A 16600-nucleotide genomic window follows, 5' to 3' on the forward strand; every position below is an offset into this window, starting at 1 on the left:
GCTGACTATGCCCATTGGTTGCTTCCATATTGATTCCAATGTTTACAGGAATGTTATTTGTAATAGATAAGATATATAGCTAGGAGATAGCACTAAGGATTAGTGCACACTACTTGCAGGAGAGTGCCAAGTTTAGTCTGAGCCATGTCATGGTTCCCAAAGTACCAGCTGGGGAGTAGCCCTGATAACCACTGGGTCAGGCCCCAAAACAAAACAAATGAGCAAAAGCAGTTGTATAGTGAGTAGAGTGCTTACCTTGCACAAAGCCAACTCAGTTTGATTCCCAGCACCCTATGGTCCCCTGAACCCACTAGGAGTGATACCCAAGTGCAGAGCCAAGAGTAAGCCCTGAGCATAGCTAAGAGTGGCCCTCAAACCAAATTTAAACAAAAACACAAATTAAATATGAAACTAAAGTGCAGACAGGTGACTGGATAAAGATGTGGTCCATTAATACAATAAAATGCTCTTCAGCTAAAAACAAAGATAAAGTTTTGCCATTCTCAGACAAAACAAAAAAGCGGGGCCGGAGAGATAGCATGGAGGCAAGGTGTTTGCCTTGCATCCAGAAGGACGGTGGTTCAAATCCTGGCATCCCATATGGTCCCCCGTGCCTGCCAGAAGTGATTTCTGAGCGTGGAGCCAGGCGTGGCCCCTGAGCGCTGCCAGGTGTGACCCAAAAACCAAAAAAAAAAAAAAAAAAAAAAAAGCAAAGTATTTGGATGATTTCCTCCATGTAATCAAAGAATATAAAATTATGGGCCATGCTAAGCAAAGTTAGTCAGAGGAAAAATAAAATAAATACTGTTTTCAGAGTCTAGGGGTTTATTTTCTTTGGACCCTGATATTCTCTTGCTTTGTTTCTTTATATACCACATGGGTAAAATCATGTAATATTTTTTAAAAATAATATCTTTAAACACCATGATTATAAACATGTTTATAGTTAGGTTTCAGTTATAAGAAAAGAACACCCCACTTCTGATTCAGTGAGTCTGGGGCAGTGGTCGGCAACCTTTTTTTTTTTCAATTGAGCCAAATCTCGCCAAAACCACGATTGAAATTTATTTTGAGAGCCACACAGGGCACGCACTGACAGAGGCTAGGAACAGAGTCCTGACTCCTGGAGTGGCTCCGAGCAGCAGGTTGCCTACCACTGGGCTGGGGAAAGGCAGACCTTTCTAATCAGTTCTTAACAGTAGCTAAAGGTGTTAATGTGCTGCTAATCAAAGGCCCTTATCTTCAAAACCAACAGTCAAGTCTGATTAAAGATATTTGGCTGGAGTTGGTAGAATGAAAGATCCCACCCAGCAATCCAAAGTCATGGGAGACAAGAGTCAGTACTGCCTTGGGTGGCAAAATAGCAGAGAACCAATGAAAGATGGACTGGTGATAGGACTTGGTCTTTCTGATAAGACATTGGTGCTAAGGGTTGGTCCTTCTGATAAAGCAGATCTCTACAGATTATTTTCTGTGCATGGGGAGTTACTGTGCTTAGTTGGTCATTCCTGGCAGTGCTCAGGAACCATGCAGTACCAGAGATCAAACCCAGGCCTCTAGCTACAAAGGAAGTGCTCAGCCTTCTCAGAACTGTATCTGGGTAGGGACATTGGCAGAATGAAGAAGCTCATGTGCATATGTTTTGTTTGTTTTTTAGACTTTTGGGCCACAGTGGGCAGTGCTCAGGGCTTGCTCCTGCTCTGTGCTCAAGGAACACTCCTGAAGGGACTTAGGGGACTATACAGAGTGCCAGAGATCAAACCCAGGTTGGCCAAGTGTAAGGCAAGTGCCATACCCACTGTCCTATTGCTCCAGCAGCAATGACTTATGGTTTTAAATATTAATGTGCACAACACATGAACTCTGAGCCGATGATGGCTAAGATCCAAGGACCGAGTTGGGGAATGGGCTCATGTGAGGAGTGCATGCCAGCATTGTAAACCAAAACCAAAATCAAATCCACATGTCAGAGGTGATTCCAGCACCACTTTGCCACCCATCTCCCCATATCTTCAGCATCTCCCAGGAACCCTGTACCTCAGTCAGGTCACTGTTAGGCAGAATGGCCAGGTCTGGCCTTAGGCAACAGCTGTTCAGCACAGAGTTGTACCTGGGGGATACAGAGAAGATGAGTCAGGGGGGTGAGGGGAGTAGAAAGCCGGCTGGCTCACGTAGCCTTGCATCTCTTGGGGCCAGGGCAAAAAGCAGGTGGGAAGCCAAACCATCCTTGCCTCTCCTCATCATATTCCTTCCCAAAGAGGATGTTGTCTCTCAGGGTAGCGTTGAGGATCCAAGCCTGCTGGGCCACATAGGCGAAGGTTCCACTGACGGCAATGCTGCCCTCGAGGAGTGTCATCTAGGGAGAAAGACACCACGCAGTGCAGACCCCCGCCACAGTCCACAACTTCCTTAGCTGTTTTTCAGACCCTGGTCCAGACCACACCACGCCCCCACACCTTGATTCCAGAGAACGAGAACATAGCCAAGAAAACCAATATGCCTTTGCTTCTGCATGACAGGGGCCCCCACCACATGAACGACAAATGCTTCCTACAGCAACCCATGCCACGCTTTCTTCTGAATCACAAATCATTTTAATTAAGGGAAGGACAAGGGGCAAAGCCCGCTCGGGATTTCCCTGGGGAGGTTGCTGCTAGGATTTATTTAGTTCAGCTTCCTGTCTCAAAAATGAGGGCAGGCCAACTCATTTAGAGAATTAATCTTTGCAGCTGGCTAGACCCAGCTGCTCTGTATAATGAGGACCAAGGGGTGGGGGTGGGGAGTAGATCCAACTGGACATTTACCAGAATGAGAAGGTGTAGGGATAGAGAGGTAATACAGGAGTAGTTAAGGTACTTGTCTTGCAGGCAATGACTCTGATTTGATCCCCAATATCCCCAATATCACATGCTCCCCTGAGTACTGCTCAGGAGTGATCAGAGACAAGAACAAGCCATGAGCAACTGGATGTTGACCTAAATTCTCATGCTCCCAAAACAGAAAGGAGGAGGTTATGATGAGTTCTAAGTGGTGTTTTCAGTCCCAGTGATTGAGGTGGATTGATTTGTTCATTTTTACCCATTGTCACGGTTCTCGAGACCTGAGATTAAGATCATTTGTCTTGGTTAGGGTAGTTATAGCTGGACCAGTTTGGTTCAACAACCTGGCCAAGACTGCCCAGCCAAGCTAGTCTTCCCAAATGCTAGACCATGTAGGTCCTGCAATTTGCAAAATAAGAGAGTGGAAATATTCAGAGAGGTCCACAGGAGTCTTCTGTGGAACTCCAGAGGGCTCTCTTGGGAGCCACACTCACACTGCAGGGCCAACATGGCTCATCTTCCAGGTGGGACTCTCTAGTCTTGCCTACTTGTCTTCCCACATGTCTCCTATTGTCTCTTCATCACCACTCCTTAGATCTGGCCAGTCTGTCTGTCTCAACCCCCCTACCCCCAGACCAATAAGACCACCAGCCCAGAGTATCTGAAACTACTTTCCCTTGGGCAACACTAGTTCAGTGACTGCAAAAAAAAAAGTTCCAGGGAGAGTAAGCAGAGAAAGCTCCAGAATTCAGGCGCTTGCTTGCCTTTTATGCATCTGACCATGATTTCATCTCCAGTAGCACCTATGGTTTGCCCATCACTGCTAGGAATGATCCCTGAGTGCAGAGACAAGGAGTAGTCTATAAGCACTTAGAGAATGTAGTCCCAAAGCCAAAATGTATAAATGAAGTAGGTGAAAGTACATCGTGATAACTATTCTTGTTTCCCCTCCCCCTACATTGATTCGACCCTTTTATTTGGCTCTAAAACCAAGTGAAAGTTTGTTTTAGCTGGATGACTCTTGGATAATCCTGGAGGAAGGATGGAAAGAAGGAATGAAGAAAAGGAGGGAGGGTGGGAGAGTTCTATGCAGGCACTCTCTGTTCACTGCCAGTTTGGGTCTGAAGGCCACAACCCAACTAGACTGTGCACTCCCTGAGGGTGTTCTGGTCTATGATGGGCAGTGGGGCTGGCTGACAAGGAGGCTGATACAGCAAGACAAGCCCCCCTTTCTTCAGTATTTCATTCTCTGTGGGCAATCAATAGTGAGGATGCATGTATATGTAAGTGTATTTCTGTACGGGTAGGAGGTATGTGTGTTGTAGATGTAGCTGTGTTTCTGTGGGGATGCTTGTGTGGATTGTGTGCTTATTTGTGTAAATGTGTTGTGTGTGCTATTATGGACTTCCCAAGCCACTGACTTGTTCCCCAGGTGTACACACAGTTCCAAGGAGGGGGGATAGGTAGGAACCGAGGCATGATGCAGACTGAGGTTGCAATCTGCTTCCATCTCTCCTGACTCACTTCAGAAATTTAGTTTTTCTGAGCAGTGGCTGGAGAAAGCAGCTGAAAGTGTCAGGGACAGTCATAAAAGCTTACCTGGCCTAAAATGGCTGAGATGAGGGAGGTCTTGCCACTTCCTACGCTGCCACAGATGCCAACCAGCTTACCCTGGACAAAGCAGAGGGGGAAAAGGTCATGGCAGAAGCAGTGACAGGGCCTGAGAGCTCTTAGAGGATAAACAACATGTCCACTGCTATCCATAATATGGGAGCAACCAGCCACTTACCTTTGCTTGCTCCCCAGCTACTCTGGAGGGGGTCTTGGGGATACACTGAGACACTGAGACAACAGCCATATGCAAAATTAAACTATGCCTCCAACACACAAACACCCATCCATTCCTCTGAGAAGAGGCCAGGGAAACTGTTTACTTGTTGGTAAAATGAGCCTGGGGATTATTTATTTTAGTTCCTGTTTTTGAAAGAAAAGGCAATAAAATAAAACTTATTTTATTGTGATTCCCCTGGGGTCTATGAATTTGTTTTGTTTTGTTTTGTTTTGGGGCTATACCCGGCTGCGCTCAGGGGTTATTCCTGGCTATCTGCTCAGAAATCGCTCCTGGCAGGCAAGGGGGACCATCTGGGATGCCAGGATTCGAACCACCTTTGGTCCCGGGTTGGCCATTTGCAAGGCAAACGCCCTACCGCTGTGCTATCTCTCCGGCCCCTATAAAATATTTTAAATGTATTCAGTTGCTTCCTCTTTCTTACAAAATATTTCCAAGAATCTGAAGAAAATTTTGTACCAACAATCCCACATAAGCATCATATACCAAGCCTATATTCAATTGAATATCCTCAGCAAAATAAGTCCGACAAGAACAATGCTAAAACTGACTATTTTTCTGAAACAGAAAAAATTTCAAAACCTGGTAATTTTTATTTTATTTTTGTTTTGGGCCATACGTAGCAGTGCTCAGTGCTCACTCCTGGTGGTTCTTAGGGGATCATTTGGGCTGTGGGGATGAAACCTAGGTCAGCTGTGTGCAAATGCCCATCCTATGACTACCTCTCTAACCCCCAAAACATGTTTGTCTGTCTTTAATTTTTTGTTTTGGGGCCATACTTGGCGGTGCTCGTCTTACTCCTGGCTTTGTGCTCAAGGATCATTCCTGGTTTGTCTCAGACCCCTCTGTGAAAAGGGAAGTTAACATTTGCCTCATCTTCCTTAAGCTTCTGTTGGTCTCTCCTCTCATCATTATTTGCATGAGAACTGTTTTCTGTCACCTCATGATCTGAGCAGTTACTGAACCTGTGACTTGGTTTCCTTCTCACCACCAGACTGGCACTTTGTGGATGATGAGATTGGGCCATACCTAGTGATGCTCAAGGTATATTCCTCACTCGAGAACTCAGGGAACATAGGGGATGTCAGGGATCAAATCCAGGTTTATAGCATACAAGTGCAAATGCAAGTACTATTGCTCTAAACCCAACAGAGGCTTACAAAGGGCAACTTTTAATTTTTTATGAGGAAATAAGGTTTTATCATGTCAGGACAGGAGTCCAGGACCTTGCTGGTGCCAAGCACAAGCTCAAATACTGTCACAGCCCAGCCTGGAATAGGTCTCCCCACTTGTAATAGATCATCAACCTCAGGTCAGGTCTCACAGGGAAGAAGATGTGGAAAGAGCTCGAATCCTGGAGGCTGGCTAGTCTTGATTTAGAGCTCAGCTCATCTTACACAAGCAGCCATGTGACATGGGCCTAGTTAATGCAATAAATACTATCTCTGCAATGACAGGCACAAGGTGAGGAGGGAGTTTTCCCTTACAAAACAAAGTACTGTGTGTGGGAATTGATAAAAAATATCAAAATCTTTTTTGTTTTGTTTTTCATTTGGTTCAGGAGTTTAAAATGTGACAGCGGGCCTTGCAAGCCACTGGACTAGGTTCCATGTTCTATCCGTGGCATTATGTATGGTCCCCTGTGCTTCACCAGGAGGAACCTCTGAGTATTGCCAGGTGTGGCCCCAAAACAAAAACAAAAAAAATGTGCTAGTCTGGTGTTAAGGAAACGAAGCCATAGACTCACTAGCTGCTCAGACCATGTGGTGCACAGAAAAAAACAGTCCTGATGCAAATAACGATGAGAGGAAATACTAACAGTAATGTAGGGGGGACTAGAGGCAAATGTTAACTTCCCTCCTCATAGAGGGGGGTCTGGAGAAGTAGCCTAATGCTCCTTCAATAGCCAGAGCCAGTCAGAGTCATGTGGGTGTTACAGGGCAGAGAGAGGTATCCTAGAAAAGAGACAAGTAGGGACTTGGAGTAGAGAGGTTAATGTGCTTGCCTAACACAGAGCCAGCTCTGGTTCAATGCCCAGTATATGATCCCCCAAGCACCAGGAGTGACCCAATTCTGTAAATTGCAACAGAATCTATGAACAGAGTGCAGCCAGATGTGGCCCTGGGAAGAAAGGAGGGGAAGAAATGGAGGAAGGAAAAAGGGAGGGAGGGAAGGAGGAATGAAAGAAAGGGAGTTTAAAAAAGAGAAAGGGAGAAAGGAAGAAAGGAGACAAGTAAATTGCAGCTGAAATTGAGGCGTAATTCTGTGTTCTTACCCTGCATCCTGTCCTTTCTCACCATCCTCTTGCCATCCAACAACCCTACTCTTTTGTCTTTGCACAAGAAAACATAAGCTCCAGGAGGACAGGGGTGCCCTGTCTGGTCTGTGCTATTGTGTTGCCAACCCAGGGCCATGCTCTCACACCCTGAGTCCAAAAGAACTGTGGCGTGAATGGACATATCTGGCCATTGAAGAACAGTGATTTGGGCGGGGCGGGGCCACTTCCCTGTAGATTTTTCTTTAAGGGGTGTATGAGGAGGTTGAGCCACAACTTGAGGTGATCAGGGCTTACTCCTGGCACTGTACTTAGTAATCTATAACTTCTGGAGGGCTCAAGAGACCATGTAGATACCTGGGTCAGCCATGTGCAGGTGGGTAGTGTCTTACCCACTGTACGACTGCTCTGGCCCCTCTGTGGATTTCTTTCCACCCATTCTTTTCTTCCTCCTCAGCCTGGTCTATGCTGAGGGAGGACACGTAGGAGGAATACCTCTCTGATAACTTACTCACAATTGTCCTTCATCCAGATGCTAGGCTCCACTGCTAACTTTTTCTCCATCTCCTTTTCTAATTTAGGCACTATGATTTGAGATGTGTTAAGAGCAATTTTGTAGGAAACCTACCTTGCTATCCCACACACAGCACCAGAGTCACTTATTCCCTCCTGTATTTTTTTTTTTGGTGTGTGGGGGAAATACCAGGCCCCACTTAATGGTACTCAAGGGTCACTCCCACCTAAAAGACCCCACTGTCATCAACAGTGAATAGTGACAGCAGAGTTGGTGAGCAGTCTCGAGTAAACCCCATGAATGTCATCAACTGTGTTCTACATGACCTAGACTGGTTAAGCTCATGCAGCATCGTTTGATAACCAGAAGTCACGAGGCTGGCCAAGGAACTGACTTAAGGAAATTAGTCTGCAGGAAATTCCACTTGGAAGGCTTCATGTCCTTGTTCCATCAAAGAAGCACTTGAGCTCTGAGGGATATTGGGGGATATTTGTTTGCAGTACTGAATGCATGAATATCCTTTCAGAGGGGGAAGCTGGTCTGATCTGCGCTTTAGAAATCGCGAGGACTTTACTACAAGGAAGAGTAGGTACTTATGTGTGGTCAGAACTGGACCCCCCGGGGACAGAGCAGTGCATGACGGTGGGATGGGGGTGAGGGGTTACCTCTCTGATTTCCAAGTCGATGCCGTATAGTGTCCTCTGCAGGCGGTGGATCCCCGGGTGTGGGTGTTTGTCCTCTTCCTCCTCGGGGCTGGGCCGCTCGTCGCTGTCCAGGAGGAGGTGGCCCTTTTGCTCCGCCAGCACTGCCTGATGCTCAGTGCGCTGCAGCTGCCGCCCCTTCTCTTTCTTGGCCCTGGCAGCCCTCTTGCTTTTTTTCATTTTGGGGGTCAGCTTGGGCGAGTTCTGGATACTGGCGTGGGAGGAGTCCCAGGCCAGGGTGGCATTTGTCATCTCTATCTTGATGTGAGGACTGGCTGGCTTTTTCTTTATCATGTGAACCTCTTCCATTAGAAACAAACTCTGATAGGAGTTGTGAGAGAGGTGCAAAGATGAGACACTGGATCAAGACCAGGGAGACAAGCCTAGGGCGCACACTCACGTAGCAAAACACATCAGGCTATACAGTGGAAGGCAGCTGAAGGGCAAAAGGCAGCTCATTAGTGTGGCCCAACCACAGGTCTGTGGACACTCACTCAGGGGAGGGACCTGGCCTGGTACACCGTTTAATACCCTACACATCCTCAACTGCCTCTAGCTTCTCTGAGACTTAACTGAAGCTTATGCTTTCCTTGGGATTTGCTGAGTCACATCCAGGAGTAGCTGAGTCACCAGAAGAAAAACAGTGGAAAAGCCCAAAGGTACACCTGGTCTCTTACTCAGATCCTCATCACTGTTTCCTGAGAACCCCAAAGCCTGTGCATTGCCTTCAACCAACCCCTGGCATAAGGTAGGAGGTTGGGGGGGGGGTATTAATTTAGTGTCCTCAGAGTTCTTTCCCGAAGCTTGTGAGGATATTCAACAGCCAAAGGCATGGGCAGGTGGAGGAATTGGGGCCGCTGTTCAGTCTCCTGTTAAGAGCCAGATTTTTCCCACTGCTTCTTGGGGTTCCCCTGAGTTAGGTCAGGGGGAGTAGAAGGTCTGCTGAAAGCCAGTGGCTTCTACAAGATGCCATCCATTAGAAATCCCAGTGGAGAAAAATGCTTCTGTATCAGTAAAAGACAATTAAAGGCAAGGAGAGACAGTAGGGAGCAGGTAAGGTGCTTGCCTTGCATGCAACTAACCCAGGTTTGCTCCCCAGCAGCACATGGCTTCCCATGCATCATGGGGTGACCAGGTCATACCCAGCATCATGGAGCCTACATCTTTACACCTTACATAGATAGAGCTGCTGGCCTGGTTGGCTGAAAAGAGCCATGAAGAGCCCCCCAAGGGCTCCTGAGCATCCCTTGGGAGAAGCCCCTCACTGATTCTCCCTTCCCCCAAAAGCCATTAACATATGAGTCTTTAAAGGGACACTAACATTCTGGGTCAGAACTCCGCTCAGTAACTGAGAAGGCCCTCAGCTGTGGCCCAAGCAAGTCCCCTCTCCTGCTACTTCTTGGTGGGTTCTTGGTGGTACTTCTCAAGGAGCACCTCACTCCCACTCTAGTCTTCCTACAAGGGTCACAGTTTGTTTTTAATCTAGAATATCTTCATTTGCCCAACCCTAGTTTTCATCCTTGCTTCCCACCAATAGTTGTAGGCAGCATGTTCAGCATTTCTCTGGGAGCCTCCGGGAAGAATGAAACCCGCCCTAGACTCTGAGGAGCTGCCCCAACAGATGACACATATCCCATTATGTCACACACACACACACACACACACACACACACACACACACACACACACACACACACACACACAGATCCCTGAGGCCTCGATAAATTTCTAACACAAAACTCTGGCCTTTGCTGCTTGATGCCCACCTCTCCTGATCCACAGGCTCAGTAGCCCCACAGTCTTCCCAGAAGGGTTTCTATTTCCAGCCCATCCAGAGTTGAGAGGATATCCCATAAGCACCCAACTTCCCACAAGACCCCAAACCATTAGACAAACTCCCTCTTTTTTCCCCCCTGGGGTCACCAGCATGCTCTTGGGTTTTTCTAGGATCTATGCTCAGAAATAACTCCTGGCAGGTTCAGAGGACCATATAGGATACTAGGGATTGAACCAAGGTTAGCTGCATGCAAGGCAAGCACCCTCCCCTCCTTGTGCACTTTCAGCCACACCCAGCAATGCTCAGGGGTTATTCCTGGCTCTGAGATCAGCAAACATTCCTGACATGACACAGGGGCCATAGGGGGACCGAACCTGGGTTAACTGCATGCAAGGCAAGTACTCTACCCATTTTGTTATTGCTCTGGCCCAACCCCTCCCTTTTACTGGAAGAATCAAGCCAGAATGTCTGTGGAGCAGAACACAGATATGTAAATGTCCAGAGATAGAGTGGGGAACAAGAGGGCAACTTCAGCTTCAGTTAGTAACTTGGAAGCTTCCTGAAAAGATGGAGCTCTTTTGTGTAAAGCCGCTCACTTTAGAGTATAAAATTCTCTAAAGTAAGCAACAGGCACCCAGCCAATGAGAGAAAACAAGTCTAAACTATACATTCTTATTCCTTCATCCATCATGCCATCAAGCCGACCCACCACCCAGGATTGGCTGGATACGAATCAGAGGCACACACATTTGCTTCCTGCAGTGACTATATAGTGGCTCAGCAGAAAAATAAGCTTGGCTTAGAATCCTGGTTTTCCCACTAGCTCTGCTCTCAGCCAGCCTCCTGGAGATCCAGGAGGGCCTAGGAGTCCATTCTTGGGGACTCGTGACCCAACAAGTCAGAGAAATTTTGGTAAGCCAGTCTTCACTCTTCCTGACAGGAAAATCCAATGTTTTCTCTCATCATCTAAGATGGTGGTTTTACTCCTCAAACACCTCGAAGCCAACACAGAGCTCCTGTGCTGCTCTTGCTACTCAGGCAGCACCAGCAGGAATGTGGGGAGCAACAGGTTCCACACGCCTTTGGGTTTTGTTTCAAGGAATGAACCAATCTTTAAGTATAGGTCTTGCCTGTCTCAAACGTTTATATGGGTCCAAAGGTGCAAAGAACAATGAAGATCTGGAAAACTAAACACCTATAAGAAGAATGCCTGACACGTCATTGCCTTTCTCAGCAGTTCACTGCAAGGACTGTCCCAGAAGGCACAAGTACAGGGCAGGAAACAGGAAACACCAACAGCATGAGGACCAGTTACATTATGTGTTTCTGTGAGGAGGAGGTAGTCTCTCTCATGTAAGGCATGTGGTTTTTGTTTAGATTGGGAGGGGTCACACCCAGTAGTGCTCATGACATATCCTGGCTCTACACTCAAGCATCACTTCTAGAAGGGACTGAGGGACCATCCGGGATGCTGGCAATGGAACCCTTTTCAGCTGTGTGCGAGGAAAATGCTCCAGCCCCAAAGCATGTGTTTTCCCTCTGAGCTACATCCCTGGTACAACAATCACATTTTGGAAGTGGTTGATGGAAGGATGGGTTGGGGAAAGCCACCTGCTGGTTCTGAGTTTATAAGTTTAAATCACTTCTGGGGCTCAATGAGTCAAGCTCTATGTCTATGTCAGGCCTAGGCAAAAGGGATAAGCTCTAGAAGGAAACTGAAGTCCTGGGGACCCCAGATAATTCCAACTCCACCACTGCCACTTTCTTACCAACTCACCAGAAAGTGAGTGGAAGCCCAAGAAGCTGGCCCAGTGCGGTTGCTGGGATAAAGGAGGCCAGGGAGGCCTCCATGTTAGGAGTGGAGCCGGGTGCCACTTACCTTAAACCTGTCAACAGCAACTGACGCTTCTGAGAGGGATTTAACAGAAAATGGTGTAACTTTCAGAGCAAATGTCATGGAATTGAAGACAGTTACCACTGTGAATGCCTGAAAAACAGGAAAAGAAAGAAAAAACACAGAGCTGATAGAGATGTCAGGGAAGATGACAGAAATACATTAGCCCTTGGTACTGTTTTTATCTGTCTTATATAATGGCCTTTCATATTAGATATAACTTCGCTAATAAGAGGATCCAGTTGTTTCTAAAGAAGCTTTGAAACTGTGGGGCTGGAAAGATAGTAAGAATAGAAAGGGCACTTGCCTTGCATATGGCCAGCCTAGGTTTGATCCCCAGCACCCCCATTTGGTTCCCTTAGTATTGCCAGGAGTAATCCTTAAATGCAGAACTAGGAGTAAAGCCAGAGCATAACTGGGTATGATCCCAAAAACAAATAACAAATGTTTAGAAACCACAGTTCACTAGTGATTCTCAAGTTTTTTGATTTTTGGGGTTTTTTTTGGCCATACCCAGCAGTATTCAGAGGTTACTCCTGGCTCTGCACTTAGGGATTAGTCCTGGTGGTACAAGAGGGATCATTTGGGATGCCAGGGATGGAATCCAAGTTGGCCACACACTAGGCAAGCACCCTACTTTGCTATATACTATTACTCCAGCCCCTGTTCCTCCAGTTTAAAAGCAAGTGGTTCAGAATTATATTACATATATGTTATAACAGCTATTAGTTGTGGTAAGTTTCCTTTATCAGATATTGGCGTGTTTTACCCCCTGCCTGTGGTGAGAATGGGCCTGATACCGGCTGGAAGTGAGACTCAAAGTTTCAAAGAAAAGAAGGTGCATTGAGAATAAACATAGCAGGAGCTCGATGGGAGGAGCATAGGAGCGAGCGTTGCAGAACAGCTATCTGAAAGTATCTGGCATCCTTCACAACAGCACTAGCCTGAATCACTGCTCTATGACGAATAACGCTATTTTTTGTCTTAGTTGCCACGTAAGTGAGAGATGCCCTGTCTTCTCCAGATAGAATTTTGAGGGAAGTGTTTATCATTTCACAGGTTTGTGGGGAGGCTCTAGGAAAATTTTTGCATTAGTGAAGCTGCAGGCTCTGCTAGTGGCTCTGAAGCTTTGGGGGCTGTTGATGCTTTCTCTGCCCACAGGGACTGTTTTTGGTTTCTAGCTGAGAAAGATTCTTGGCCCAGAAAGGATTGTAAACTATCACTGGCTCTGACAGAGAAGTTATTTGCAGAGTGCACTAGATTTGTTGTTTGTTTTGGGGGCCATACCAGGCAGTATTCAGGACTTACTCCTGGCTCTGTACTCTGGGTTCATTCATTGTGGTGTTTGACAGACCATGTGGGGTACCAGGAAAGAACCTAGGTTGGCATCAGGTGAACCCACTGTCCTAAAACTCCAGTCCAAGTGTACTGAATAATTTTTTTTGGGGGGGGGTTTGGAGCCACACCCATCAGCACTCAGGGGTTATTCCTGGTTCTGAACTCAGAAATCACTCCTAGCAGGCTCGGGGGACAATATGGGATGCAAGAGTCGAACCTGAGTCTGTCCCGGGTCAGTCATGTGCAAGGCAAGGGCTCTACCACAGTGCTATCTCTTCGGTCCCTGAGTGTACTGAATTTTAATGTTAGCAAAGCAAAGTGATGGTTTGTTGTTTTTTTTTTTTTTGGTTTTTGGGCCACACCCGTTTGACGCTCAGGGGTTACTCCTGGCTATGCGCTCAGAAATCGCCCCTGGCTTGGGGGGGACCATATGGGACGCCGGGGGATCGAACCGTGGTCCGTCCTACACTAGCGCTTGCAAGGCAGACACCTTACCTCCAGCGCCACCTTCCCGGCCCCGTGATGGGGTTTTTTGTTGTTTTTTTTTTGTTTGTTTGTTTTTATTTTTGGGCCACACCCGGCGGTGCTCAGAAATAGCTCCTGGTATGCACGGGGGACCATATGGGACACCGGGATTTGAACCAACCACCTTTGGTTGGAACGGTTGCTTGTAAGGGAAACGCCGCTGTGCTATCTCTCCGGCCCCTGATGGGAATTTTTAAGATGGTTTAGAATAAAAATTTTCTTGATGACAGATGAGAGAAGCTATTAATACTGATTTTAAGTTGATAATTGTGCAAACAAAGCTGATGAAATAACATCATTAGAGAAATATATCTCTGCCTATATGCCTAAGAAATTGCATCCAATGATAATATAACTAACATCACGAGTCTCCATTAATGTCCTTCTAGAGGGTGGGTGGCTGATCACATGGGTTAGAGTTAGATACCATCTTTGTTTTTTGGGCCACATTCCAGCTGCGCTCAGGGGTTATTTCTGGCTCTGTGCTCAGAAATTACTCCTGGCAAGCATAGGGTACCACCTGGGATGCTGGGGTTTGAACATGGTTTGGCTGTGTAAGAGGCAAGTACTCTACCTGCCTTTTTTTTTTTCTTCGGCCACACCCATTTGATGCTCAGGGGTTACTCCTGGCTAAGCATTCAGAAATGGCCCCTGGCTTGGGAGGACCAACCACGGTCCTTCCTTGGCTAGCGCTTTCGAGGCAGACACCTTACCTCTAGCGCCACCTCACCGGCCCCAGATATCTTTTTTAAATGATAATTTTGCTGGGACAGGAGTGATATAGTACAACAGGTATGGTGCTTGCCTTGCAAATGGCCAACTCAGATTGGATCCCTGGTACTCTATATGGTCCCAAACCCCACCATGCATAATCCCTGAGCACAGAACTAGGAGTAAACTCTGAGCCAGGTGCAATCCCAAAACAAACAATGAAAAAAAGTTTTGCTGTGTATATCTTAAAATAAGACTTTCAATGAAGCGTTTCCATTTGTTTCAATCAAAAGCTGATGTGTATTTCAGTATTCAATCCAAAGTGGTGTCAATGAAAACACAATTTATGCACTACAGTTGAAATTCTGCTACTTCATAACTTTATATCACATGTATGAGGAATAAAAACAAGATGATTCAGATTATTGGTAGAACCCTCCAAATCTAGTCCCCAGGGGCCCTGAGCATCTACACTGGTAGTCTTCCTCACCTGTGCTGCAGTCAAGTCGAAGCCCAGATTCATGTGCACAGAAAATGTCACCACGCTGGCTATCACCATGACGATGGGTGCCACGCCCACAGTGATGCTCTGGAAGTATCCGGCCTTTTCCAGGATCCTTCGCTCCTCCTCTCGAACCTCTAAGACGAAAAGCAGGACAACAAAAACAAGTCAGAAGAAACCAAGGGCCACTGTTCCTCCACCACCAAAGTCTGCCACCACACAGAGGGTTTTTTAAAAGGTCCTTCCTGGGATGTTTCTTGGTTTGTTTTGTTTTTTGAGAGGTGTACACTTAGCTGTGCTCAGAGCTTACTCTGGGCTTTGTGCTCCTGGTGGGGCTGTAGGGACCATATGGGGTGCTGGGGAAAGACTCTAGATCAGCAGTGTGCAAGGCATGTGCAATACCAGCTGTACTATCTCCTTTTTATTTGTTTTGGGTTATACCCAGCACACGTGGGCTTCACTGAGGAATTAATCCTAGTGAACTCAGGGGACCACTATGGGATGCTGGCAATGGAACCTGGGCTGGCTGCATCTGGCACTTATGCCTTACCTGCTGTACTGTCACTCTGGCCCCATAGCCATACAATCTCTCCAGTGCTGGGTTTGTTGCTGGGCCTCCCAAGTGTTTTATATATCTTAAAAATTAGCCTTTTGGGGGTCTGGAGCCATAGCAGAGCAGATAGGACATTTGCATTGCACACGGCCAACCCAAGTTTGATCCCTTGCATCCCCTAAGCCAGGGGTCTCAAACTCAATTTACCTGGGGCCACAGGAGGCAAAGTTGGGGTGAGGCAGGGCTGCATAAGGGATTTCGCTTACCAAATATTCGCAATAAAAAATTGCATTAGTAAGAAAAAAATCGCAAAAAATCGCATTAAACATCTGCATACCCTGAACGGAACTGCTCGAGGTATTCGAATGTTGAATGCGATTTTTTTCTTACAATGCGATTTTTATTGCGATTATTCGGTAAACGAATAATCGTGAATACTGCAATATTTGAAGGCCGGCCACGGGCCACAAAATATTGTACGGAGGGCTGCAAATGGCCCGTGGGCCATGAGTTTGAGACCCCTGCCCTAAGCACTGCTAGGTGTGGCCCAAAAACAAAAAAAATTAGCCTTTTTGTTGTTGCTGCTTTTGCTTTGATTTGGGGTCATAACTGGAGGTACTTGGGAACTCCTGGCTCTGTGCTTCTCAGTTGTTCCTGGGACCAAAAACTCTGGCCTCCCTATCAAGTATCACTCTGGTCGGGAAAGGTCTAGTTTCTCTCAAAGTGAAAGAAATTTTAAACATATATTTTAGGAGGTGGAAGGATAGCATGGAGGTAAGGCATTTGCCTTGCATGCAGAAGGACGTTGGTTCAAATCCTGACATCTCATATGGTCCCCCGAGCCTGCCAGGAGTGATTTCTGAGCATAGAGCCAGGAGTAACCCCTGAGCACAGCCAGGTGTGATCCAAAAACAAACAAACAAACATATATTTTAAACATATCCCCATCTACATCTGTTTTTGATTCCTCTGTCATGGAATCAAGTCATCCAAAAACAGGGAGAGTAGAGTCATTTCCCAACAGAAGTCAAGGGAAAAACGTATTGATGTCTAATAGGCCTATGAAAAAGGGTTCAGAAAAGTGAAAATCAAAATGACAATGAAATACCACTTCACACCAGTGAGAAAGGCCAATCTCAATA

The 16600-nt window shown here is 46.6% G+C and overlaps 2 protein-coding genes across 3 annotated transcripts in view; one reads left to right on the forward strand and one right to left on the reverse strand.

Annotated features, from left to right (window-relative positions):
* The window catches only part of DVL3 (dishevelled segment polarity protein 3), a 324867-nt gene that overhangs the window by 81122 nt on the left and 227145 nt on the right, over positions 1-16600 (forward strand). The gene's annotated exons all lie outside the window — the stretch shown is intronic.
* The window catches only part of ABCC5 (ATP binding cassette subfamily C member 5), a 102160-nt gene that overhangs the window by 39501 nt on the left and 46059 nt on the right, over positions 1-16600 (reverse strand). The window contains exons 9-14 of one of the 2 annotated variants that reach the window (XM_049775811.1): positions 14894-15042; positions 11815-11922; positions 8123-8479; positions 4419-4490; positions 2232-2356; positions 2038-2110 (exon numbers count right to left, since the gene is read on the reverse strand). In XM_049775811.1, coding sequence (XP_049631768.1) covers positions 2038-2110; positions 2232-2356; positions 4419-4490; positions 8123-8479; positions 11815-11922; positions 14894-15042 — 884 coding nt within the window. Of the gene's footprint in view, positions 1-2037; positions 2123-2231; positions 2357-4418; positions 4491-8122; positions 8480-11814; positions 11923-14893; positions 15043-16600 lie in introns of those variants that run through there. The other variant, XM_049775812.1, reaches the window with a different exon arrangement.

The sequence above is a fragment of the Suncus etruscus genome, chromosome 6 (assembly GCF_024139225.1).
Source record: "Suncus etruscus isolate mSunEtr1 chromosome 6, mSunEtr1.pri.cur, whole genome shotgun sequence".
NCBI classification, from domain to species: domain Eukaryota; kingdom Metazoa; phylum Chordata; class Mammalia; order Eulipotyphla; family Soricidae; genus Suncus; species Suncus etruscus.